Source organism: Anabas testudineus, chromosome 23, assembly GCF_900324465.2.
Source record: "Anabas testudineus chromosome 23, fAnaTes1.2, whole genome shotgun sequence".
In the NCBI taxonomy this organism is placed as follows: domain Eukaryota; kingdom Metazoa; phylum Chordata; class Actinopteri; order Anabantiformes; family Anabantidae; genus Anabas; species Anabas testudineus.
In genome coordinates, this window is record NC_046631.1 from 7,586,940 (window position 1) to 7,613,008 (window position 26,069).

General features: G+C 41.7%; 2 protein-coding genes across 5 annotated transcripts in view; one reads left to right on the plus strand and one right to left on the minus strand.

The window, feature by feature from the left end:
- wnt5b (wingless-type MMTV integration site family, member 5b) overlaps positions 1-26,069 on the minus strand; it is a 62,663-nt gene that overhangs the window by 16,709 nt on the left and 19,885 nt on the right. For 2 of the 4 annotated variants that reach the window (XM_026362751.1, XM_026362752.1), the window contains exon 2: positions 14,951-15,026. The exons of 1 other annotated variant lie outside the window; for it this stretch is intronic. The gene's annotated coding sequence lies outside the window, so the exon portion shown is untranslated. Of the gene's footprint in view, positions 1-8,698; positions 8,711-14,950; positions 15,027-26,069 lie in introns of all 4 variants that reach the window. One more of the 4 variants, XM_026362754.1, reaches the window with a different exon arrangement.
- fbxl14b (F-box and leucine-rich repeat protein 14b) lies at positions 6,986-10,755 on the plus strand. Its single transcript, XM_026362749.1, has one exon. It carries the CDS (start codon positions 7,662-7,664, stop codon positions 8,862-8,864), a length of 1,203 nt encoding a protein of 400 aa, XP_026218534.1. The 5' UTR covers positions 6,986-7,661; the 3' UTR covers positions 8,865-10,755.

Genomic DNA, 26,069 nt, shown 5'->3' on the forward strand with positions numbered 1-26,069 from the left:
CTGTGACTGGCCTCATTTGTCACAGGACTGGAACCCAGGGAGAGGCTGAATCCCTGACCAGGAAGCCCAGGGAGAAGCCATTGAGGCATGGCCAGATCCATGATTCCCCCCCGGTGCGCTGGAGCTCTGCTGCTCAAACTACACTGGTCTCCTGATCCTGTCCCTGGAGAAATGTAACACACACGCATACACAGAGACATGCTCACAGAGAAACAAAAACAGTCTGACACATGCATACCAATACACACACACATATTTATTATCTCTGCTTCACTCACCCCTACACATGTTTCCAGTAAGTAAATGACTTACTGGTAATGTTCTTGACCCTCTGGGTATATAAAACTACATTTTTTTATGACAGGGAAGCACTTAAGCAATTATCAAAAACATACAATCGAAAAGAAATTTGCATGTTCAGACTTAGTCACACACACACGCGCACATACACACCTATGATATGGATCAGAGCAACATTCACATGTTCATCATGGGATAAAGTGGTGCAAGTCTCGGCTGGTCTGGCCTGATTTACTGCTCATTTTTTTAATTGATTCATCCTGCCTATAAATCCCCAGGAAGCCTTATAGTGTGTCATGTCACAAAACACACACACACACACACATTGGTGCACACAAACCTTTCTGTGGACCGTATGTTTGCCTCAAAGCTGCTGCTTGCACTTTCATAGCCCTGAGTGGCAGGAGAAAACCTAAGTACTTAAAAGAGGACACATTTAACAAACCTAAAATGGACCTATCTTTCTAATTTGCCTGATGCGGGAGTGCAGCTGATGAGTAAAATTTATTGGCAGCACATTCAGACACAGACATCTGTGTCTTGATGCTTTACTCACTCGCTCCAGTTTATGGACACACTTTGTCGTTACTTCTCTTACGATGTCTGTGAATCATTAATACCCAATAATACTTTTTATGACTCCAACAAGACATTTTAGTTATATTTTTACACATTAATCTTACAATGACACATTTAGTATTTTTGGATTCATCGGGAATTGTACATAAAATTCTGTGGTTTGAACAGTGTTTAGCCTTACAGCACACGTTTGTCTCGACCGAATTAAATAATTCTAATTTAATTTCCAGTGGTGTGGTCAATTAGCATGTTCTCATGTGGATGTGGAGGGAAGTTATCTAACATAAATTAGTTTGATTTTTTTTATTAACTTATTTTGAAATACACTGTACAGTATTCCTGTACTTACAGTGGCAAGAAAGTTTGCTCCACACAAGAAGAATGTGCTTATGTGAGCCGTGCCTTGCCAAAAGGAGCCTTCAGAGGATCAAGAATTCATGATTTACATAAATCTGGAAAGGGTTACAAAGTGATTTCAAAGACTAGAATTCACCAGTCTACAGTTCGGAAAACAATCTACAAATGGAGACACTTTGGGACTGTGTACCAAGAAGTGGGCGGCCAGTCAAAATGACCCCAAGAGCATAACACGCACTCATCAATGAGGCAAAGAAACAACCCTGAGTGACAGACAGAGACATGAAAGCATCATTAGGACATCTGCCTTTATGAGTTCTCAATAAAGACATGAAAAATCTGAATTGAGTGTTTGTCTTATTATATTTGTTAATACTCTTGACTTAGATGAAAACCTCTCGCAAGAACTGCATAATGCTTTACTGCACCATGTCACACTCATTCATCTAAATATACATGCTTTTCTTAGTGTGGCTTGGCATGGCAGAGCTAGCAAAGACATGGAACAAGAATAAATGTCGGACTGGCTTCTACTTGTTGTGAGAGCCAGAAGAGATAAAAGGATGCACGACAGATGCCATGCTGGTGTTCTTGCTGCTGATATGTTTGACTATAGTGGAAAGTGAATTACATTCAGTAACTGTAGGGGGAGCCAAATAGTAAAAGTACCAAATCCTGCATATGTGGACTTTAAGGAGACTTACCTAAATGTGTTGTAGTGGCACATGTACTGTATGTCCACAACAAAAAACTTCCCTAGCACAATATCTAACATTGAAAACTAGCTGTTCTCCACCTTCATGGTTCCCTGCACAAACACAGACAAACAAAGAGTTAGAGTAAAAACCAGCCACATAAACACACACTCAACAATATGCAACCTATTCATGCCAAAAGATGACAGAGTGCATTGAGGAAATGCCAAAATGCTGACTACTGAGGGAGGGAGAGAACACGGCTGAAAATCTCCTATGTCAGACTGCAGAGCTGGCAGAAAAGAAAAGCCTTGTTGAGGACACACACACACACACACACACACACCTAGGCAGCCTGTGTGGTACAAAACTGGAGCAAGGCAGCAGTGCATAAAACACACACACTCACACACATATGTACATACAGCTTGTGAGGCATTGTGCTCAGATTGGAGCACAGATGAACTGTCAGAGAGGGAAACGTGAACAAAAAGGACGAAAGACAGAAGAGAGAGAAACAGAGGAGGAGGTAGAGGGATTTATATCAACTCATACCTACAACACTGTGCATTGGTCGCGTCATCATACATCAGTATTGTCATTCCCACCCCCTTCTCTGGTTGGTTACAATTAAGAATATGAAGATGAATTAGACAGAAAACAGGATGGAAGAGAGGCAATCAGAGAAGTGCCCAGTCATGCCACTTAGTGACAAAGCAACATTACACAGTCGTCAGACAAGCTCACTAACTTTCGAATGAAACTTGAAATCAATCCACTCTGCTCCGTCCAGTCTCCTCTCCCTGCTATATAGATTTACACTGCATTCATGAGAAAATCCCATTTAAACAGCCTGATCAACATTTTAAATTGTGACACCGACAGCCTGTTTTATTCTTGTGAGAAAGGATGAAAGGAGACAGACACGCACAATGTGTTTCAGTATTGTACAGGTGGAGCCCCAGTGAAGCAAGGAAACACCTGAAGGAACATAAAATATTCATTACTTACAGTGTACAGTGAGCAGCCATGTGTACGTGTGCAGGGATGTATCGGTGCATGTATGTCAGGGCACTCGGGGCATTGTTACTCTCTGCTTTTGCCTTCATATGCTGGTGTGTTACTTATTTGATGTGCCTGGGTGTGAAAACGGGAGAATCTACACAGTCATGGTGTTATCCATTCAGGATGGTGTCGGCTTTCAGGGTGACGTGTTGACACACACCCACGTCACCTTGGCAACCAGCAATTGCTGCGGGTGCAGATGAAGCATGTTGTCGAGTCGAGCAATTATCCAGTTAGATCCCTCCCCTGAATCATCAAACACGGGCACATAAAGTCACACAAACACACACACACACACACACACCAGCACATGATGGGTCACACAACACACATTGGGGAGATTACAGACAAACACACCCACCTTCATGCCAAATCGGACTCTTGTGCTCGCCCCTGGCTCAATATTTCCATCTTATCGTTTTGCCCTTTTAGCCCAGTTTTCCAACCTCTGTTTTAATATTCAGAGAACAGCATGTGGCTGCCCCTCTGTTTCTCTCTCTTCATCTCCACTGATACATCCTCTAAAAATACTCTTCCCCCATTTGCATCTGACCCGCTCCTTATTTCTTCCCTTTCTCCCCTCCCATCCCGCATGCATCCATCCCTCTACTTCTCTCCATGTGAGTGCTAGCTAGGGCCCAGCGGGTTTTCTAAGAGAGGTATGACACACCACAGCAGGGCATGCACACACAGATAGACACACACACACACACACACACAGCTGGGACATCAGGCAGACTGAAAAACAGAATGAAATGCATGCTGTGCACACACACACACACACACACACACACACACATACACAGAGGCAGGTCATGCAGAGAGAGACTCAGCTACTGCTGTTGAAGAGAAAGCCTGTGGCATATACATCCAACTCATTCTGTTTTACATTCTCCCTCTTCTTTTCTATTTATTTCCCTTTTATTGCGTCATTCTATCTTTTCCTTATTTTGTCTGTGATCGCCTTGCTGTACAGATAATAAAACTATATCTGTGTAACGACAAACACACACGTGCACTTCTGATATTAAAAAGTTTGCTTATAACCTCCTACACAAGACACAAGGCACGTTTTAAAACCATGCTGGCAGGGTTTTGTTTTCCATTTTGAACCCAACAAACATAAATTTGTCAAGACAACTAGACTGTGGTTTAATAGAGGCAAATCACATTATGGTTTATGACCAAGCTAGTTTTCGTCTGCACCCTTAGTAAATCCAGGGAGGTTTGTCCAGCAGCGGCCACAATTTATCCACATTTAGCTGTGAGCTGGTGTTACTCTCCGGGCACGTTTATAACTCAAGGTGTTTGCACTATCATTATAAAACTTGGTATTCATGTCAGCATCTCTATTTTGAAAATGCATGAGACACTCCGAGTACAAGGACGTAGGTGTTAGCAGCCACAGGGGACAGTGCAGTTTGTTTTTGCCCTTGATGAAGCTACAGGATATAAGTTAACTAGACTGCAGTTTAATAGCCACTATTTTAAAAGGACATTAAAAATAGTCACCAGGATATTTTGGTCAATTTTTAGATTCAGCTAAATCAATGTTAAATACTGATCCCCCAGTCGGACACAAAGGGGAGTTGCTTTTATAAGGACGTAAAATAAAAAGTCATGTTATACAGTGGCAAGAAAAATAAAGTGAACCTTTCGAACTTTTATGATTTTATGAAACTCTGGCTCCTCAAAGGGTTCACATAATTTTTCCACTCTGAGGTGTGAAAGACATGAAAGATAGATAGTACATACACTCCAAAGTGTATAATATAGTCGTAATACTGTGTGTACTAATTCAAATAGTGAAAACTTCATTTGAGATGTGGGGTGAAGGAGCTGGATGGAGCTACACAGCCACAGTCGCCTTCCATGAACACATGATTAGACACCAGAGATGGTAAATTGATTGTAATGTTTTATTTTTGGCAGAGTGGTGGTTCTGATTTGGTTAGAGCAGAACTAGAGAAAGACCCAAACCATTATAATATACATGTGCTTGGACCACACACTTTTCTACATTTTCTGTAAATATATTCATTTAACATCTAAGCTGTGTTATATTAATCCCTGCAGTGTTTATGAAGACATTTAGGGAGCCTCCTCCAGCTTGATTTGGATATTTTGATTGTAAGACACATGTTTATAACCATGGCTGAATGGAGAACCCATAGGACTGCTCCTGATTACACAAGAACACTGCCTAGTGTTCTGTGAATCTGAATATGCATGTGGCTGTGAATCTGTAATATTTGTTCTCTTTTGATGTTTTATGTTTCTTGTAAATATGTACATATTCACTGTATCAGACTTTGGCAATATTTCAAACTCATCAATCATGCCGGTGATGTGTATTTGAAAAGCAGGAGACTGTTAAGAGAGGATTTTAAAAAAGCACACAGAGCGAGATGGAGGAGATGATGAGAAATAAAGCGTCTCTACAGTCTTTTGAGTGATAGTGACAAAAACAGGCAATTTTGTTGCAAGAACACTGTAACGTCGGAGGATGTTAATTTGAATTGACTCTCTTCGACTGCTGTAGTGTCAAAATAAAACTTTGGCTAAACATTAGAATACAAATTTGCATTGAGTGAAGGCGGATTTATCCTTTTACACTACTACACTTTACAGCCACCAATAACAGCATCCAAACCTATTATTTTTTTTAATGAAGAGAACAAAGATATAGTGGATGAGAGGGAGTAGTGAGGTGGGATGCTGTCATTTGTGCATCCATGTCACCCTCACTCGCTCTGTCTGCATGTTTCTCATAAGTTCTTCTTCTCTCGCACACACACAAAGATACAACCATATAGATATTTACTGTTTAAATGCAATTACCACATTTATAAATATGTTATTGTAAAAAAAAAAAAAGCTACACCATTAGTGATATATTGGATTATTCTCACTCTCTCATACACCAAATAAGCTAAATAATACTTTCAGTACCATCATTTGAGAGCTAAAATGTCTTTGAGCGCTAAAACAAAGCCAGATGTGAGAAAACAGCTTCAAAGTGATTATTTTGGGTCTTTATGAGAGACACATGAGAGAAATTAAGCATTGTAAAGTGTTTTTTTTTTTTTTTCCCAAAGCACTTTACAGATGATTTTATCGCCACTGTCATTTAAGGACACTCCACCCACTTCATAAAAGTATATATACCAATTAGTACACCATATATTTAGGAAGACACAATACAGATGTGACAAGTTATTTAACAGGACTGAGGACTGAAGTGGACAAATGGGTGTTTGAAGTGTGTGTGGAGACATGAACCGTGACCTCTGACCTTAGCCTTTGGCTGCAGTGTAGTAAATAGTGATCCAATAAAGCATAAAGAAATAGAATAAAAGATAAAAAGCAGACATTTTTTATTTATTTGTGAGCTGTTTATGCACACGTGTTTTCTAGTTTAATAAAAAGGCACAGTAAGAGTAGAGGGGACAGAGGAGGACCCTGACGTCTGTTCTGGGAGCGATCTGGAGACGCTCTACTAGCATTTCCACCACAACAACAACAAGAACAAAATCGCTGTGAAACTATTAAACGCCGATGCCAACTAAGTTCCCTGAAAAAGGGGCTTCTCCGGTAGTTTTCCCCGTGTTTCCCGTGTTTCCCGTGTTTCCTGTGTGGTCCGCTCAAAGGGTTAAAGCCCAAAGTGAACTGAATTGTAAGAAGTTGGTTTCCAAGGGAAACTGTTCGCACCGTTCCAGCTGAGGCGGGACATACCAACTCGCTGACACTGACAGGGGGGGGGGTGCGGATGAGTCCAAAAATGACCCACTCACCTCGCGCTGCGTTGCTTGCTAAATATTTACATACAACCTCCACGCTGATGAGCCACAATAAAAAAAAGCCTTCTACAACGTGGTTATTCCACCTTCTTTGCGCTCATGGGGTTAGTCGCGATTCTTGCGTGCACCCCTCCCGCACAGCCAGAGTGCTGGGGTCCCTGCCAAGTCGGTTTGAAAAGAGCAGACAAAGGCTTTGAGCCGCGGACGCCCCTCTCTCTCTCTCTCTCTCCCTCTCTCTCTATACAAAGCCAACCTGGCTCTATCTTTTCTCTCTTAACGCCACAGACATGTTTGTAACAGGCGGCGCGCACACTGCTGGTTTTATTTTCACTTTCTCGTGCTGAAATGCACGACCGCTTGGATCCCCGCTCGTCCGAGGGAGGAAGGCTTTTTGTAGGAACCATACGAGGAAGCGTCGTCTGAGAGAGGGAGCGAGGGGAGGAAGGTTTGACGCTTTTTCCTCCTCACCTCCTCCTTCCTTTCGCCCCCCTCTCCTCCTCTTTTTTTTTTTTTTTTTTTTTTTTTGTTTTAATTTGGCGGAGAGAGGGGTTGTGGCACGAATAAATGCTTTTTTTTTTGTTTGTTTATTTTAATTTTTTATTTTTTATTTTGTAAAGTATTTGAATCCTACTGCGCAACCAGACCGGATCACGTGGGGCTGGAGAGAGTTGGATCGATTTTGCACAGTTCAGTGTGAGAAAAGCCAGAGAGAAACAAACAACTCCTATTTCTTTTCTTACTTCCCTGGATAAACCTGGACTGGTTTGCATGATTGCAAGAGCAAGGGGGTGTCTGAATGTGTTCTCCTTCTTCAGCCTTGGAGGTGTGGAGTATTAATTCTTATATGCCTGGGTTTTGAAAAACAATGGAGACGCACATTTCGTGCCTCTTCCCGGAAATTTTGGCCATGATTTTTAGCTATCTGGATGTGAGGGACAAAGGCAGGGTTGCCCAAGTGTGTATCGCTTGGAGGGACGCATCCTACCACAAGTCAGTGTGGAGGGGGGTGGAAGCCAAACTGCACCTCCGCCGGGCCAATCCCTCCCTGTTCCCCAGCCTCCAGGCCAGGGGCATCCGGAGGGTCCAGATCCTGTCCCTGCGCCGCAGCCTGAGCTATGTCATCCAGGGAATGCCTAATATTGAGTCCCTCAACCTGTCCGGCTGCTACAACCTCACGGATAACGGGCTTGGTCATGCTTTCGTGCAGGAGATCCCATCACTGAGGGTTTTGAACCTGAGTTTGTGCAAACAGATCACAGATTCCAGTCTAGGCAGGATAGCACAGTATCTGAAGAACCTGGAGGTGCTGGAGCTTGGTGGCTGCAGCAACATCACCAACACTGGGCTTCTGTTGATAGCTTGGGGCCTCCACAGGCTCAAGAGCCTCAATCTGAGGTCCTGCAGGCATGTCTCAGATGTGGGGATTGGACATTTGGCGGGCATGACCCGCAGTGCAGCGGAGGGCTGCTTGAACCTGGAGTACCTAACTCTCCAAGACTGTCAGAAACTTACAGACCTGTCACTCAAACACATTTCCAAGGGGCTGACAAAGCTCCGGGTACTGAACCTGAGCTTCTGTGGGGGGATCTCAGATGCAGGGATGATCCATCTCTCCCACATGGCCTCTCTGTGGAGCCTCAACCTACGCTCCTGTGACAACATCAGTGACACAGGGACCATGCACCTTGCCATGGGCACCCTGAGGCTGTCCGGGCTTGATGTTTCCTTCTGCGACAAGATAGGGGACCAGACCCTGGCATATATCGCTCAGGGGCTGTACCAGCTCAAGTCCCTGTCTCTGTGCTCGTGTCACATCTCAGACGATGGGATAAACCGGATGGTGAGGCAGATGCATGAGCTGAGGACCCTGAACATTGGACAGTGTGTGCGCATTACGGACAAAGGGCTGGAGCTCATAGCTGACCACCTGACCCAACTGGCGGGCATCGACCTGTATGGATGTACCAAGATCACCAAGAGGGGACTGGAGAGGATCACACAGCTCCCCTGCCTTAAAGTGTTGAACCTGGGACTCTGGCAGATGACAGAAAGTGAGAAAGTGAGGTGATTGGAAGTGTATTGTGTGTTCTTTTTCTTTTTTTGGATGGGGACAGAGGGGGGGAATGAGGAGCCGGAGGAGGGAGACAGATGGAAATTTCTTTTTTTATTTAAAAAGAGAGAAGACCATCATTTTCCCTCCTGTATAAGGTGTGCTTCTCCCATGTGACCAGAATCTTCTGTTCAAATGTTTTATTTTATTCTTTCTGTTGCAGGATTTAAATTAGTGTTTGATATGACTTAATAGTCTGCCTGGTAGGAAGCAATTAAAACTTACATTTGTTATGAGCTCATGAAAATCCCTGTTAGCGATTATTTTAATCTCGTATTGAGTTTTAATATCTCATAAATTCTGACATGGGACTGGAATAACTTCAGTGCAAATGACATTGTTTCACATGCTTTTAAAAACCAAGTGTCATGTTTCTCATACTATTAGAATAATCTGCTCCATTGAGGATATGGACACTTACTTCCAGAAAATTCTTGAAATGAAACTTGCATCCAGACAAACTGGTAGATTCCTTTTTCGTTTGAATCAAAGTGAGGTCTTAAAACTTGAGAAAGAGACTTTTATTTTGACCATGAGTTTGGATTTAAGACATTTTGGCTAAGACTAATCTCCGCTACAGCCATCACGCCTAAAACATTTGGCTACCTCGTATGTGGTTGTTTTCAAAGGGTGTATACTGTTAAAAAAGAAGGAAAGTGAGAATGAGAGACTGGGAGAAAATGTGCCTAAAGGGACTGTGTCTGCCCCCTCCCCCATCCCTTCATCCCCTCCCTCTATGAGCAGAGCTGGAGAAAGGAGACCAGGACACAATCTAACTACCTTTGTTAATTTCCCCCATAAACAGCAACAATTTCCCAGAGAGACTGAAAGAGAGAGAGAGAGAGAGAGAGAGGAAAAGCGAATTGTAAAATCTAGTCAGACTGCAAGAGGATGACGCTTTATGCAAAAAACATAACCCTGCTTCTTTGCAAGAGCTTTTTTATTGTTTGTTTCCGTTTAATTTTTAGTTAAGGTGCAACTTTATCACCCCTTAAGGAGACGTGTTGTGTTCAAGCTTTCACCAAGGTAAAAGAGACAAGATTAGCAACTTGCCCTTAGGAAAAATACCAAGTCATCCTCTAATAACACTACAGAGACAGACAGAGGAGGATTATAACTGTGTAACACCAGGTAACACATACAAAGGTATGATACAGCTATTATTAAACACAATGTATTAAAGGAATAATTGGTATTTTTTGTAAGGGATGCTGGTGGAAATAAATGTCAGTGGATGTTGTTCAGAGCGTCATACTTCAAATTGAAGTGATTTCTATGTCTTATACCCTTTATTGATCGAAGCGAATCAGGGTTTACTCCATGGTTTTATTTTCCCACGTTAATGCCAACACAGGTTGCATTCATATTCATGTAGAGTGAGGAAGAGAGAGAGAGAGGAGGGTAGAGACAGATAGCTTTTTTCCCTCCTCTTTTTTCTCCATCTCTCCCTCTTCTTCTCCTTGAATAAAAATACCCTGAAATCCATTTTGAGACATGCTTAGAATAAGGAGCAATCGATTATTTTTCTTTTCTCTCTCCTCCGTCTCGGGTTGCAAGCGGAATGCGTCTCTCTTTCTGTCTCTCTTTCCTTCACACACACACACACACACATTTACACACATGCACATGCGTGCGCACAGGAGCTTGTGTGCGCACGTTTTAATGTAATGCAATGACCTGCTAGAAAAATTAATATACGGATGTGCGTCCTGCTGACAAAGCTGTGTGTGTTTGAAAATTAAAAGATGTACTGTATATTATGTGTTTGTAAAGAAGAAAAAAATGCAGAATCCCCAAATTAAATTGTTTTATATTCTTACGGTTAAAACAATTAAAGATATTTATATAATGAACGAAGCAAGCGTGTGGACTACTTTTGTGTAGGTGTAACACCTCATTGTTGTCACCGTGCTGTGTATTATTTTAACAATAATGTGAAAAATGTATGTTTCCACAGGGTAAATAGACACTGTTCACCTCCACAAAACAATCAGTGTCTTTATGGTGATGTCCTGCATTGATGTTATCTATACTGAGGGGTATTTAATACAATGAGAGCTTTTATTTTAGTGTATTACTCCTATTAACCACCCACGCGTGATCAGGGAGTATTGTCCCTGATCAGTCCAGTCTTGCTTCTCAAAAAGGGGCTGAAAAAAACAGAAAAAGCTGTTGTGTTGTTTTATTATTTACGAGGAGATTCAAAATGGATGCTTGCCGTCTTGATTTGGCTGCAGTGCCTGTGTAATTAATTTCCACCAAGGCGTTTATTATAGGAAGCTGTTCTACCCTGCTGATTTTTTTAATAAGCAACGTCTGTTTTCTATCTTCACATTCGACAACAACAACAAAAAAAGGTGTTCAGCTCAACTGGGGAGAGCTGTTGAGTCCCACATTTAAGTCTCAATGTTTCAAAGCACAAGAGGGTTAGGGTTATATTTGGTGGATTTCATGGCTTTAATGGGAGGTTGTGGGTATTAGATTTGGTTATTTTTGCAGTGTTTTATTTCATGTGGCAAAGCTGCGTCTGTGCAGCTGCATGTTGCAGAGTAATGGGATCTAAAGTTGGTTGGAGGATGTTTTGCTCTTTTTGCTTTGCATCAGGACATGTCCTGTGCGTGAAGTGACACACACACACACACACACACACACACACCAAGGGTTGCCAGGCCAGTCAGTGGTCATTGTCTGTCTTTAGAAGTTAGGAAGGCAGGTTCTGGTGGGGGATTTTTTTTTCCTTCTTTCCTCTCTTTCTCCTCCTCTTGTTCAGTCACGCATACCAGATACTAGACCAGGCAGGAGGCCCCCCCCTTGTTCCCCTCTACCACACACACACACACACACACACACACACACACACACACACACACTTCTTTTTAGCATTCCACACCATCATTCAAAGCATTTAAGCATTCTCTCTCTCCTGACTCTCTGTCCATGGGGATTTGGGGATAAAGGCCAGCAGAGGGATTGTTGACCACAGGGACAGAGGGAGACGGAAAGAAAAAGAGAGAGTGTAAGTGTTTGCTGTTTCATAAGTTTACTTTAACTGGCCTTTGGTCTTGTGCAATAACGCTGCAACAACTGCACACTGAGATGTGAAAGATTTGTGTGTGACATTTTGTGCAGCTTTGCCCCAGAAACATATAAAAATCTTTATCTAAGCCACATAAAGAACGTAAAAAACACTTAGCCGTTGAGCTGTAACGGTTGTTTGAGTATTTATTCTGAGTACTACTGATATGCATTGTATGCCCTAGAATGACTACAGACAGACACAATGAATCTATATGTGATTTGGTTTGCTTCAATCCTACATGCTGCAGCAATGCAACAAAAGAAATAGAAGCACTCAACTCAAAAGGAAAGAGGTTTGCCATTGTACTAAATAGGAGCTTGAATACTGATAAATGCGTAGAGAGGTCGGGGGTGTACAACATAGCTGATTGTTTCTTTATCGTTTGACATTTGGGTCTGCAGATACAGATACAGGAGGCTTACTGTGACAAGGTCACACCACACATTTCTCCAGAAAAGGTCTGCAAGCTGAAAAGACAGAAACAGCTGCATTCAAATGATAATGTGATACCTTATTAATCCCTATAGGGAAAATGTCTTTTTGTCTGCTGCCCTCCACAGAGAGGTCAGAGGTCAGGCTCAACCCAGAACACCGCTACTGGAGCTGGGATTCAGCGTCTTGCTCAAGGGCACATCAGCAGGGTGGAGGGTGGTCATGTTTTTACATTAGGTCACCTTGCCTGCCTGCCTCTCGCTGTTCATTCGAGAGTCCTTGGAGGTGGTGCAGGCTACCTGTGAAGCATCATACAGTCTTCCAGGGTCAAAAACTGAAACTGAAAGGAGGATGTAACCCTGTCTGTTGCCGTATACGATGCTGTCTCGAGTTGCATTTTGAATAGAGCTCAGTGTGAATTAAACTCTGGATTGTAAACTGTGCAGTCTAACTTTGCATTATATGAAAAGAACTGAATACTGAACACAGGTCGCTCAGGTGAAACAGACTGTGTGAAAACACAGCCCTTTTATTCATTTCAATGGAGGATGGCTGATGATCCAATAAAAGCAGCATTGAGAGGTGGTCGTCTAAAATGACGCAGTATCTCTCTTGTACATAAAACAACCTCCACCCAGACAGGCTTTGGTTTGTGTTAACAGAGGGGAAATGTATGTGAGAATGTAGTGGTTTAAACACATTACATCTCATTTTATGACTTTTTAGTATAGGATCATAACAGTGATGACAGTGACTGGCCAAGAAAAAAACACAACAACTTGTTTCTGCTCTTTAGTGTCTGTACGGGTTAAACAAACAATATACAACGTGATAATTAGTGAGCTTTAGGTGCTGCTGTGCAGATTTTCACTTTTTTGAGCCAGACAAACTTCTTCCCATGCCTTTTGTCCTGTGGTAAGCTAACCATCTCCTGGCTCTCGATTCATATCAAATGCACTGTAGCGCTGATCTTGTTCTAGTGCATCTACAGAAAATAAACCCTACCTCTTCAACAAAATGTTCCTGACATGATTTGTCCACATGACGCATGAACAGAAATGTATAATTAGAAGAAGAGGATGGAAGCTGTCCTGAACTTCTCTCTCCTAGCTCCACTTCCTCGTATGGATGAATACCACAGCGGGCTGAGCAAGACACTACCACAGGCAGGTTCGGGGGCTCATGTTTCCTGTGTAACTCAAAGGTTTTATTGTGGCCGCCATACAAAAATAGTTGCAGTCACTATAAGGCAGCTGCGATCAAAGCATGCACCAAATGGCTTTATGTCAAGAATACATATTTCTCTCCATGTCTTCATGTCTCAATCTTCAAACCCACATATCCTGCCTGTCTGCATGATTGACAGCTTCTAAACATATTAATAGAGAAGCTTACAGTCACCCAAATTAGACAAAGCTTTTCTGTCCCATATAGGTCGTTGACAAAAGCGTTTGATACTATAAACGCTGAACTTTGGCGCGAGTGAGTGCATTAAGGCCGCGAGCTGTAAAAGTTGAACTGCGACTTGTCATGTTGTGCTCTGAACGACGTTTCCTGTTAGGCAGAGAGGAACTGGAGTATGTGTGTCTGCGTGCGTGTGAGTGTGTTTTACTGCTACCATTAAAGGCATAGTTCACCATTAAAAGGGGAACTGGGGTTCTTCACAACAAAGCAGCAGGGGTATTAGCAGCAGTGTGTTACTGCCCTCCCCCACATCTCTCTGTCTTTGGCTGCAACTCCTTGTCTGCCACGTTGTCTGTCTGTCTGTCTTTGTAGGTCTCTGCCTGTCTGTTGGTCAGCTTTCATCTGTTTTTTTGCTTTTCAGCTTATTTCTTCCTCATCAAAGGCCTTTTTTCTATATTCCTTCCCATCTCTTCATCTCCACCTGCCTACTTCCCATATCCTCTCTTTTTTTTTATACCTTTTCTACATCATTTCTCTTCCACTTCTAACTTTATTTCTCCTTCCTTTCCACTCCCAATTTTTCCTTCCTGCCTCTTCTCTGTTTTCTCCCTCATCTCCTCTCACATTTCTATTTTTCCACCACCGTCCCTCCCTCTTTCCTCTGCTCTGCGGCACCTGGTGTTGAGGTGTTGCTGAGGTACAGTAGACGGCTCTTTGAAGTCCCTGGGGCCCTCGGGGGCTGTGTCTTTGTGTCAGGAAACTTTTTTATCAGCAGCTCTAGTCAAGAACATTTGGCACTGCTTTTGATTTAGACTTCTCTAATTGTAAGTGTTGTGCATGTGTGTGCGGTATGTGTGTGTGTCCATTTCCTGGTTATGTATAGCAGGGGAATTTAAATCCCTATTACCCTTTGCTATGTCTCTCAACCAATAAAAGCTAGAAAACAATAAAAGGGATACCTTGGGGTCTCAGGAACTAAACTATGGATTTTAATCAATAAAATGAGTTTAATTTGATTCTATGAGCCCTTGGGGATGAAAAAACACATGATGTTCAATTCAAATAAGACAATTAAAAAATAACGACATACAGTTAAGATCAGGAGCATGGTTATAACACTGAAACTTACTGGATTGAAGAATACGGGGGGAGATGCAGAGGAAAAAGTACTTCTGTCCTAAAGTCTGCAACAGTCAGGACACAACCTGGAGAGAGGGGACAGTAAGGCAGATTAGAAACGTGGTAGAAAGGAGAGAAAGTAAAAGGGAAACAGGGAGAAATAAGATGAGAAAAAGTTGGGTTGGTGAGAAAGAGAAGGGCAAGGAGAGAGAGGGAGAGAGGAATCTGTGAGTCACTGTTTAACTGTTAGATGCTAGAAATCGACTAGCCATGTTAAAATGCTTTCTGGGCACACACACTTACACCCACACACCCACCAAACTGTTCCAAAATACAGAAATCTGCCTAAACTTCAACAATGGTTGGCACAATGCACATATTAAAAGTTTATGCAAAAATCATACCGCTGACTCTCTCATACTCTGCTGCCCAGCAGACCAGCTAATTATTTTCAGTTGGACACTAGGCACACACACACACACACACACACACACACACACACACCTCTGCTGCACATTCCACAGAAAGTAATGAGCTGCTTTTCTACAAAGGTAAGAATTTAGGTGAAGGTCAGAAACAATTATTTCCACTTGGAGAAGTCCAACTTTGCAGCAGTGAGGGAACACTGACATCAGCCACCTTTAAATGATTAACTATTGATGATTTTCTCAAAGTAAAAAAGGGTTACAATTAGTTATTGCTCTGTAGAACAAGCCGAGTCTGAACCTGTAACTAGTGTTTGACTAGCATGTTTGTTTTACAACAGTGTGATTCCTTTGGTCTAGAACTGCAACTCATGATTATATTGGACTGTTGAATTCAAATAAACATTTTTTTAAATTTCTTTAGCCCATTAAATAAAAAAAAAAAAAAAAATAGCAGTCCTACTAGCAGCTGTGAGATCCGTAACTAACACTAAATGCATTTATCAAACCTATAAACTTATAAACCAAAATATAACAAGGAATTACAAACCATCTTTAGAAGACATCTACTTCCTATTTTAATCCACCCAAGAGCTGTCAAGGTGTCAATGAAATCACATCTGGGAACCATGAATAACTGTGCAAAATATCATAGCAATCCACCAAATAGATTTATAATTTAGTTCTGCACCAGTGGCCAACACTATCACACGTTACAGAATATGCAACCAGAGAGCGTTTACCTGTTATAATCTTTAAATATTAATTATTTTCTATGTGTTTGTGTGTTTAGATTTTAAAAATCTTCAATCGTTAGCAACTTTTTAACAGGTTTTTAAGGTTTAACTGTTGAAACTATGAGTATAATAACCTGAGATCCTTGATTCCTTCAGTATATATGTTATTATTATGAGGCTTCCTCTTTCCATGAGGGTTGTCATTACCTACAAGTAGCATTAACCATTCTGAGCCAATTAATGTTACATGCAGCAGATTGGATATGAAAACAACACACTAAATCTTTAATTTGATACCATAAGACCCTGCTTCATTCACAATCAAACCATGGATGTTATTACTGAATCTTTTATATAAGTCTCAGCAATTACAACGGGAGACTGAGAATTATTCAGCATGTGATGTTGACTTCTGCTCCCTATTCCTGCTCCATTTGAAAGTACCCAGCAGAGAAGGACAGGCAGGAGAAGACGGACATGGTGGGAGAGAGACCGAGGATGACATGTGAGTTCCTTTTGGCTTTCTTTGTCTCGAAGTGAAACCACGTGAAGCTCTGACAGAAATGTGACACATATCTGCAATGTCAGAAAAACAGCGGGGTGACACACAGTCTAATTTGTCAGGTGAGACAGTGTTTTGGTAGCGTGGGAGGTTTGGTGCGTTTGTGTGTGCTCGTCTTCCTGTGCACATGTGATTTGAAATGAATGTGCATAATGCATAGACACCCAGTTTTTGTCTGTCTCTCTCTGCATCTCCCTGTCAGTTCAGCTTGTCATTCAAGCATCAATAAAGAGAAACTTTTTCTCAATCTCTTTGCTGTGTTGAAAATTTGTCACGCTTTTCTCAAACAGGGGAAATGGACGGAAAGGGAGACAGAAAACTGCAGGAAAAGCGGGATTTTATCACATTTGACAGGAAATGCAGTGCATCGGATGTTACAATCACTATGTTAACAAGGATGATGGTTTTTTAGGGCTTTTTTGGGGGCAGATGTGTTTAAAGGGAAACAACGAGGAGGAAGACCAGGTTGACGATGGACTCCTGACTAAACCATCAGTGTTGGAAAGACAGTTGTGAGATTACACAATACTTTGGTGATGACACAGCATCAGTACATGTGTGGCAAAATAAAGCCATTAAAGGAGCAGTTTAACAATTTGGAAAGTTACTTACTGGCCGTCTTGCTGAGTAAACATTGATGCCTCACATGGCTGAGAGCAGTGACTTCAAACTATGCAAATCAACAGCACATTTCTGCTCGGCTCTCCTTGTCTGATCAAACTCTGCAGCCCAAAATTTGTAACACTGGCTACTATTATATTATATAGTTTGGAGGTCGAAGCTGGGATAACCACAGAGGCTATTTTCTCAGACTTGACAAAGCTCCTCTAGAGTCATAGAAGACATTAAACAACTGTTTTCCCTGGCTCCCCCTGACTAGAAAACTGACAAGTAAGGCTTGTGGAGTGCCCTTTAAACATTCAGTGTTACTTCTCAACTTTTGACTGGTTTGGATGAAAATATTTTAATAATCTTTGGAGCCTCTTGGGAGCCAAAAATATCAGTGGAAAGCCAAATCTGATTTTGATTGGGCCCCCAAAGTGACATTGATTGTGGTTTATGGCCAAAGCTCACACACCTGCAACATTTCTTTAGCCTATACCCTTTTCAAACCCAATATTTTGTGACAGCCTTGACCATACTCATTTGTTACATGTAAAAAATACATAAACTATTTGATACAAATTAATCAGTTTTCATGACAGAGGGACATGAACCGGCCTAAATGGAAATAAAAGCAAACAAAAGCATCGAATAGATGTGAAACTAATTTTACTTCACATGTTTTAATTTAGGTGAAATATATAAATAAATGAATATATACTACAGGATAAAGTCTGAAATGACTCAAACATAATTAAATGTATAGAAATTAGAGCCCAAATAGGTCTGAACTTGTCCGAACTGTAATAAATTTGACGGAGCTGGGTTGCTTCCTGTTTAATCCAATTAACCCAGGTAGTGGACACTGAAACCATGAGAAAATCCCCATCAAACGGTTATTTAATATTAAATCTATGACTGCATTATTGAGACAGAGTAGTACCTCTTATCTCCCAGTAAATGAATTACAGTTTAAATTTGCATGTTGAGTGAATTGAACTGAAAGTGCCTCAGACTGTCAGAGTGTGGTGTGCATGCTGATAACCAGCCTGCCATTTAAAGATTTAGTAGAAGCTTTTTGTAACGTTTTAATGTACGTATATATTCTAAAATAATAAAAGTAAATATTGTACATTTCAAGGACTGCTCAGAAATATATGTTTCAAAATATAAGTTAAATTATTGTGGCCTTTTCTTTGTTTCCACTTTATTTTCCAACAAGCATCTTGAGTAAACACATCTAATGGTGCACATATGCTAAAGGCTGGACGCTGATCTGTGCCAGCAGCTGAACTTTCCTCACTGTGAAGTGGCACAGACCTCTTCTTTCCACTGCTGCTACGACAGATGTGATCGGACTTGAAAAACCTGCAGTATCTGATTCATTTGCTACTGGAACCCAGTGGGGCTCTAATACTGAGCCATGAGAGGTATGGTCAGATGTTTTTGTCTTCATTTTCACAAGGGAAAAGAGCCTTTGATGCAATCAGCCTGCACAATTTTTGTGAACAAAATGAACTGATGACTTTAGATGCAGAGATTAGCAAGGGAAGAAAAGAAAACTGGGCAGTGACTTATGTGATTTTAAAGTCAGACATAAGATAATTAATGTGTTTGTGCAAGAAAGATTGAAAAAAACTAATAGAGAAACAGAGAGAGTCTTGGAGAAAGAGACATGGGGAGGTGGTGTGAGAGAAGATAAAGAGAAACTGAGGGTGGAATACAAAGAGGGGCTGTGTGTATATGTGTATGTACACTCGATGTGTATATGCCGTCCCCAAGGTCCTTCTAGCTGTCTTCTCCTATTGATTACTTCATATTGATCTGGCCTGGGACACACTCTCTCTCTCTTGCTCTCTCTCACACACTCACACACACACACACACACACACACACACACACACACACACACACACACACACACACACACGGTTCACTTGATTTAGCCAGACTTTGACACTGGGGACATGGGGGTACATTGTTAACACACATGCAAGCATGCACACACACCTGCACACACAATCCTCCTATCATCTGGTGTCTTACAATGACAACAATCTTCACTCTGACACACACATACATGCAAAGACAGACAGACAGACAGACAGAGACACACACACACACACACACACACACACACACACACACACACACACACACACACACACACACACACACACACACACAGGGTTGTCAAACAGCAAACACTCCCTCTGCCTGTTTGCTCATGTGCATTTGCTGTCTGGCAAACAGGCAGGAGAAACAATGAGAATGAATGAGGCAGACTGTCAGCAGAAACTGTCTTGTGAAAACCCGATAAATCTTGCAGTCTGCTTCTTGGAAAATTGTTTGATCTTCCTCAAACTACCAAATGTACAAGTGTACTGTGTGTTTAGGATGTTGCAGAGACCAGTTTAATTTGGATGAAGCAGCAGCTAATCCTACATTACAAAAGCCAATGGCGTTATTTCATTGGCTTTTGGTTCACGGGTAAAAAACAAGGTATGTGACAAACAAACAAAAGTTTATTATACTTCCACATTTGTTCACCAAAATAACAAATAACAAGCAAATGGACACCTTTTATGATTTTTGAAGGCTAAATACCTCCCCTCAACTAAAAAGCTATTGTTTGGTTCCAACTTGTAATTTGATGTAGCGGGCTTACTTCTTCCACAAAAGCCTTCCTCTTACTGTGACCTGATCTGGATAAATATACAAGTTGGAAAGACTGAGATAGAATAGTTTGCAAGCATGTGAGTATAAACACAACTAGGCTCAATGTGATGACAACCATACAACATATTTTATGTTGTAGACTACAGCTGCGTTTGGCAACAGTGGGTCCATTTAGCAAATAAGCCAAATATTTCCCTCGGGAGTGGGTAGGGCCCAAAACTAGAGCAAAAAGCAGAGTGAATGAGGTGTTAACAAACCTTTATGTTGTTATGCTTAGGAACTTACCATAAACATTATTCTCTAGCTCAAAAAAGCTTCAGACACAATACTCAAAACTACAACCCTTCTCTTATCAGAGTATTTTTATTGTCTAAACCTAACCACACACACGACTCTGCAGTTGATGGGATAATGACTGACTGTTCCGTTCACTGTACACCCATCGTCCACCCTAACCACCTCCTTGTGACTCTGTTTTCATGAATAAAGTGCTTCACTCAGTTAAAAATACAGCACGTTGCATCCAAACAGAATCTATACAGGGACTACATTTTCTAAAACATGTATTTATGGTCTCAATTTAGTTGCATGAGAAATTTTCCGAGACGGTAATAGCATATTTGGTTTAATTTTATTTTTCTATATTCTACAAGCGATGTTATAAGGCATGTTCTGAAGTTGCTCTTGAAGTTGGGTCACAAAACAGTTCAATCGCAGTTCAATCAGTAAAGGTGTTCCTTAGACGAGTTGGAAAAGTGCAGATGAGGTGAAGGAGTCTTCCTTCTTTAACATCAAAGGACTTAAAAAAAGCAAATTGTCAAGCCAAGGTGCCCTTGAGCAAGACACCGCACCTGCAACTGCTGCTGAAGTGCTCAATGGCAGCTGCAGAAGACGTGCAGGGCAGCTCCCAGTGTGACTGTGTGAAGGTGTGTGAAGGTGAAGCAGGCAGAGACTGATAAAGAGTATATATATGCCCGCTCTGTCTTTGTTTACAATGATAGGAGGGAGAGGAGGAAAAACATCGCGGACAAATTGTTTACTTATCAGAAACCCTGTAACGAGGAGGTTTTACTTGTCATGACCAGAATGATGCATGATGGGACCTGGTGGCAGGTACTCTGACACACATCAATATGTACACTCACATTTCTACACACCACACACAGATACAGTCTCTTTTTTTTTATTTGTCCTTCATCCAGGCTCTGTGCTAGACTCCTTTTTTCCTCTTTGTCTCTGAATCAGAAGAAACGTCAATGTCTGTCTTTTGTGTGCATGCACACGCATACACACACACACACACACAAGTACAGTACGTGCACAGACACACAAACACCTGCACCCACAGAGACAGACATGTACACACACACACAGAGCCTGCCTTCTTCTACTGTGATGGCTCCGAGCTGTCAAAACATCCTCGCTTTCTCTCCCTCTCTCTTACCAAAGCAGCCTGACTGAGCTTGTCTATGCAGGTTCACAGAGACTGCTGTCTATCCCCCCTCACTCTGTCTTTATTTCCACCTCCTCTTCTCACTGTCCTCTTGTGCATCTTAGCATCTTGATTTTGTGCTTCTCTTCGCGCTTGTTGTCCTTAGCTCAGTATAAGTACTGTATCTGCATATACATCATAAAAATGCTACTCCGTGTTGTTCCTATTGTGTACTTGACATTGAAGATGTGTGACTACAACATCATACTGGCTCTCAACCTGTCAAGGTCTTCACACAGGTCATATCCACATTAAGCCAGATAAATCCATCTATTTGCTAGTTGTTGGTGAGTTGTACAGACTAGTGTCTATTTTATTCTATCCACAATAAATATGAAATGGCTAAATAGCTTCTGCATCATAGACAACATCTGGTTACTCTGCTGAGTCTCAGACTAGGTTCTCACTAAGCTGGGTTAAGGCCCTGACGTCCTTGAGAACAGACATGGATGTGGACATCAGGGTGGACAGTGGATTCACACATGTTCTGTTTGTACTACGCTTGGTGTCTGCCTACGTGCACGTGTTTACACATGTGCCGCTAGTTTGCCAAGTCAGAATTTTTTTTTTTATCCTCCCAGACAAACAAGAAACATGGATCCAGTTACACAGACGTGGAAAAGTATGATTTGAGTTTAAATGCCAAAATGTAGCTTCGATGTAAAAATGATGAATTCACACTAGTATATTACACTTCAGTTGTTTTTGCTGAGATAGTTTATCGTTTGAAGCATAAAACACATTTGCAGCTTATAAATACTAGTACCAGTTTACCAAGACAAACAGACGCTCCTGCAATTCTGTGCCAAGTGCATTGGACAACTTACTATTACATGTTGGGAAAGTTGCCAGACAACATAAATAAAAGTAATAAAGGTTAAAGACAACACCGATATTGCGTGGTTGGCTACTGGCTTTCAGAAGGAGTGGTTCATAACAAATCTGTGCCCAACATTTTACAGCCTGTGTAGTGTATACAGGTGAATACCCCACAAGACAAAGCAATATTAACGGTTTGAGAGTGCCAATATGTCATTTCCTTATAAAATGCATTTTAAAATATATTTTGCCTTCTCGTCCAGTCTCTTGGCTAGGAATTTGCTTCTCTTTCTTTTCCATGCTCTCCCCACTCTCACACACAAAGAAACACACACTGCTGTGTGTTTGGCCTGCAGGGTGTGCACAGCGGGAAGGAATCAGCCGTATGGCAGACATGAGGACAGAGCCAAATCTGGCTCATACACATGGTGTGTGGCCACGCAGCCCTGTGTGTGTGTGTGTGTGTGTGTATGTGTGTGTGTAGCCGAAAGCCACGTACACTTAAACATACAGTAAATCAGGGGCAGTGGTGGAAGTTGTGCAGTTTTCATTGGAAGGCTGCCGAAAGAATGAGTGAAAACCACTCTCCCTTCCTTCACCAGCTACTGATGCTGTGCCCTTGAGCAAGGTACTTAAGCTAATACTACGTCAACGCAACGACAGAGCAGCAACAATGAATGTGAGACAGGTCAAGCCCACATATGCTGGAAGGATAAGGACGGTTTAATACTGAGTAGGTAAATGTTCCTGTAATCAATACACAGGAAAGCTGCTTTCACGCGTGCACCGGAATCCTGAACTCCTGACTTTGACAACACAAATGTCTGAGTCAGTCAGCCTGGAGATTTCCCCAGACTTTATCCTGCGAGCCTCTAGTACAAAGTCTGTGTAATGTCCGTGTGAGCTCATGTGTGAATCCAGCAGGTAACTGTCCAGAGTATTCACAGTGAACGAAGGGTGTTCTCTTTCAGTCGATCCGTGAACACCAGTAAGTAGAGGAAATATTTAGCATGCAGAAACCAGGATTAAATACATAATGCATTTTTTCTAATCATGTAACTGGCTCTACTTCGGCGTGCACAGTGATTTCCTCAGTGTACTTTTTGCATCCCGTTGGTCCTCCTGCACACTCTACACATCCACCTTGTAACCACTCATTTATAATTGTTATCATGACGAGAGGTGTGACAAGCAACTTCGTGTCTCAATATTGAGACGCCACGAGGTAAGCATTATTACGTGAGAATGTTGATGTGCATAGCTATGGAAAATATGGTCGATAATGGTCAGGGAAATTTGTTTTTGGTTGGTTGGCTTTAGCTTCTGAAAAGTATTACAAACCCGAGAATTTGTTAAAACCTGTTTGTACAGCGCCAACTGTACAGAACTGCACCTTCAAAAGGTTATGAAAAAATGTAAAGCAAAAGAATAAAAAATGCAGGCACCACCCCCGTGCAAACTTTTGTTTTGTCATGTTTTTATCAGCTGTCGTGTGTGTAATGGATACAGATGTCGTAACTGTGCATTTAACTGTTATAAACGGGAAAAATATGGAGTAGCATTAACATTAGTCTGTATGCTGACATGTAAAGGTTTACTGCATTACACACGCCATGTAGTCCAAATGTATTGTCTATGTGAATGTGACAAGCGTGCATTTGTGTATAATGCTGAAACATCCCTCCTGTCAGTAAGAACAGGAGGAGTGTTTGTTTCTGTGTGCGTGTCCATGTCTGTATCATCGCACGCTGCCTGCATGAAAATATGCATGTAATTTAATTGTTCGTGCATACTTGTGTGTTGCAAACTGTGTCTGCTGCCAGGATGTGAGCACACATTGTGTGCACGTGTGTGAGCGTGCCTCGGCTTTGTTTCGTCAGTGCATGAAAATAATTTATTCATGTTTCACTCACTCTGTGTGTGTTGAATACAGAGCCACTTATGTTTTGCATGCTCTAATAGAAACTCTTTGGTTAAATGTGCAGCAAAAGGTTAGGCTATCACGGTGGAATACAGAAGTGGCTGTTTATGTTTTCCTTACTCATCTCTTTCTGTTTCCTTTTATAGCACTCTAACCTTATTTTCCACCATCAATCCTTTCTTATTTTCCCATCGTCTCTCTCTGACTCCCCTAAATATCTGCGCTTCTTCATCCTCTCATGACTCTTGTGTGTAGATGTTAACCTGCCATGCATCATTTCTCACTCAGCATGTGCGCGCGCGTGTGTCTGTGTGTAGGAGGGTTTTTAAAAATGCATATATACTATAAGAAGGAGGAGGAAGCAGAGCGTGTTGAAAAGAAAAATACAGCCTCTGTGTGTATTGTGTCAGTTGAGTTGACATCTGATCTTGCTGAGTATGGTAAAGAAGAAAGTGCTGAAAGTACTCTGTGTGTGGGGGGATCCAGTGTGTGTGTGTAAATGTGTGTGTGTGTGTTTTGTGGCCTGTATGTGTCCTTGTTACTGTGTGGGTGGTAAGAAGAGAGAGTAAGGGAATAGGGTGTGTGTGAGTGCACTTAGTTTAAGTGTCAGCATGCCTTTGTATGTGTGTGTGTGTGTGTGTGTGTGTGTGTGTGTGTGTGTGTGTGTGTGTGTGTGTGTGTGTGACAAGCAGAGAGAAAAGAGGGGGAGTTGAAGTGAAAGAGAAGCTGAGAGATGGATGGGTGGTGAGGGAGGGAAGAAGCCAAAGAGGAACGAAGGAGGGGGAAACTATGAGGAAATTCTGAAGAGTGGGGGACTGGAAAGAAAGAAAAAGATGGAAGGAAGTCAAAACAGAGAGAGAGAGAGCGTGAGATACTTTGTAGGAAATGCCTGTTGTTCTGCTTTATTCCAATTTATGTCTTAGTGTTCTTTGCTATGGCATCAATGAATGAAAGTTACATCAAACCTCTTTCTTCTGGCCTTCCTTCTCTTTCTTTTTGTCAGAAGAGCTGTCTCTCCAGAGCATTTCTAACAAATAGACCAGCTTCATCACCCTCACACGCAGCCATATCCATCCACACACTGTTCGTGTGACAGAGAGCTTCTCTAGACTTCATCTGCAAACAACCAAAGCCCTTTGCTTCTTTCTTCATCCTCTGTGTCCTTGTGTGTGTGTGTGTGTGCTTTTTTCCCCTCCTCTTTACGTTTCATGTTTTGCGTCCTTGGTGAATGGTTACATCAATAGGAAAGTGACTTGCAGAAAGAAATCTATCAATATTTCATTCTATAGCTGCCGAAAATGAAAAAGATCGACAAGCAAGGAAAGAAAAGGGGGCGAAGAACTGGACTGGAGCAAGTGAGTTGGAACAAGTGAATACAAAAGCCAAGTCCGGAGATGGAGTGAGTGTAGCAAAACTGACTCGACTCTGTCAAAGGTTGAGTTTACAGTTGTCAGATTCAGAGAGTTAAAGCAGCTAAAAGTCAGAAGGTGGGGAATGGGTCAATCAGAAAAGGTAAATACAGAACTAAGACTGAAATGTCAAGGCAACCATGAATGTTTCAGAGCAAGAATATTTTTACTTTTTACTTTTGGCTAAAGAAACCTAAAGCAGTGATTCATTTTCTGCATACAGGGGATCATTGGAGAACGAGGAGCAACTGCAAGTGGGTCAGGTGATATGGAAGTGCATGCACGTCACCCTGTGCATGATGGATTCAATAAAGTTTTGCTATGCTATCAGTTTTGACACATGTCAGATGATGTGACTGGTGGATTCTAGCGCTATGACATGAATTTGAAAAGCACACACATGCAAGCAGGAGCATTATGCTAATTGTGTTCAGTCACATTAAATCACACGTTCACTAGAAGCCATTGTTAAAAACGATATG

Coding starts and splice junctions, on each gene's coding strand:
- fbxl14b (XM_026362749.1), top strand. CDS start 7,662: ATGGAGACGCACATTTCGTGCCTCTTCCCGGAAATTTTGGCCATGATT.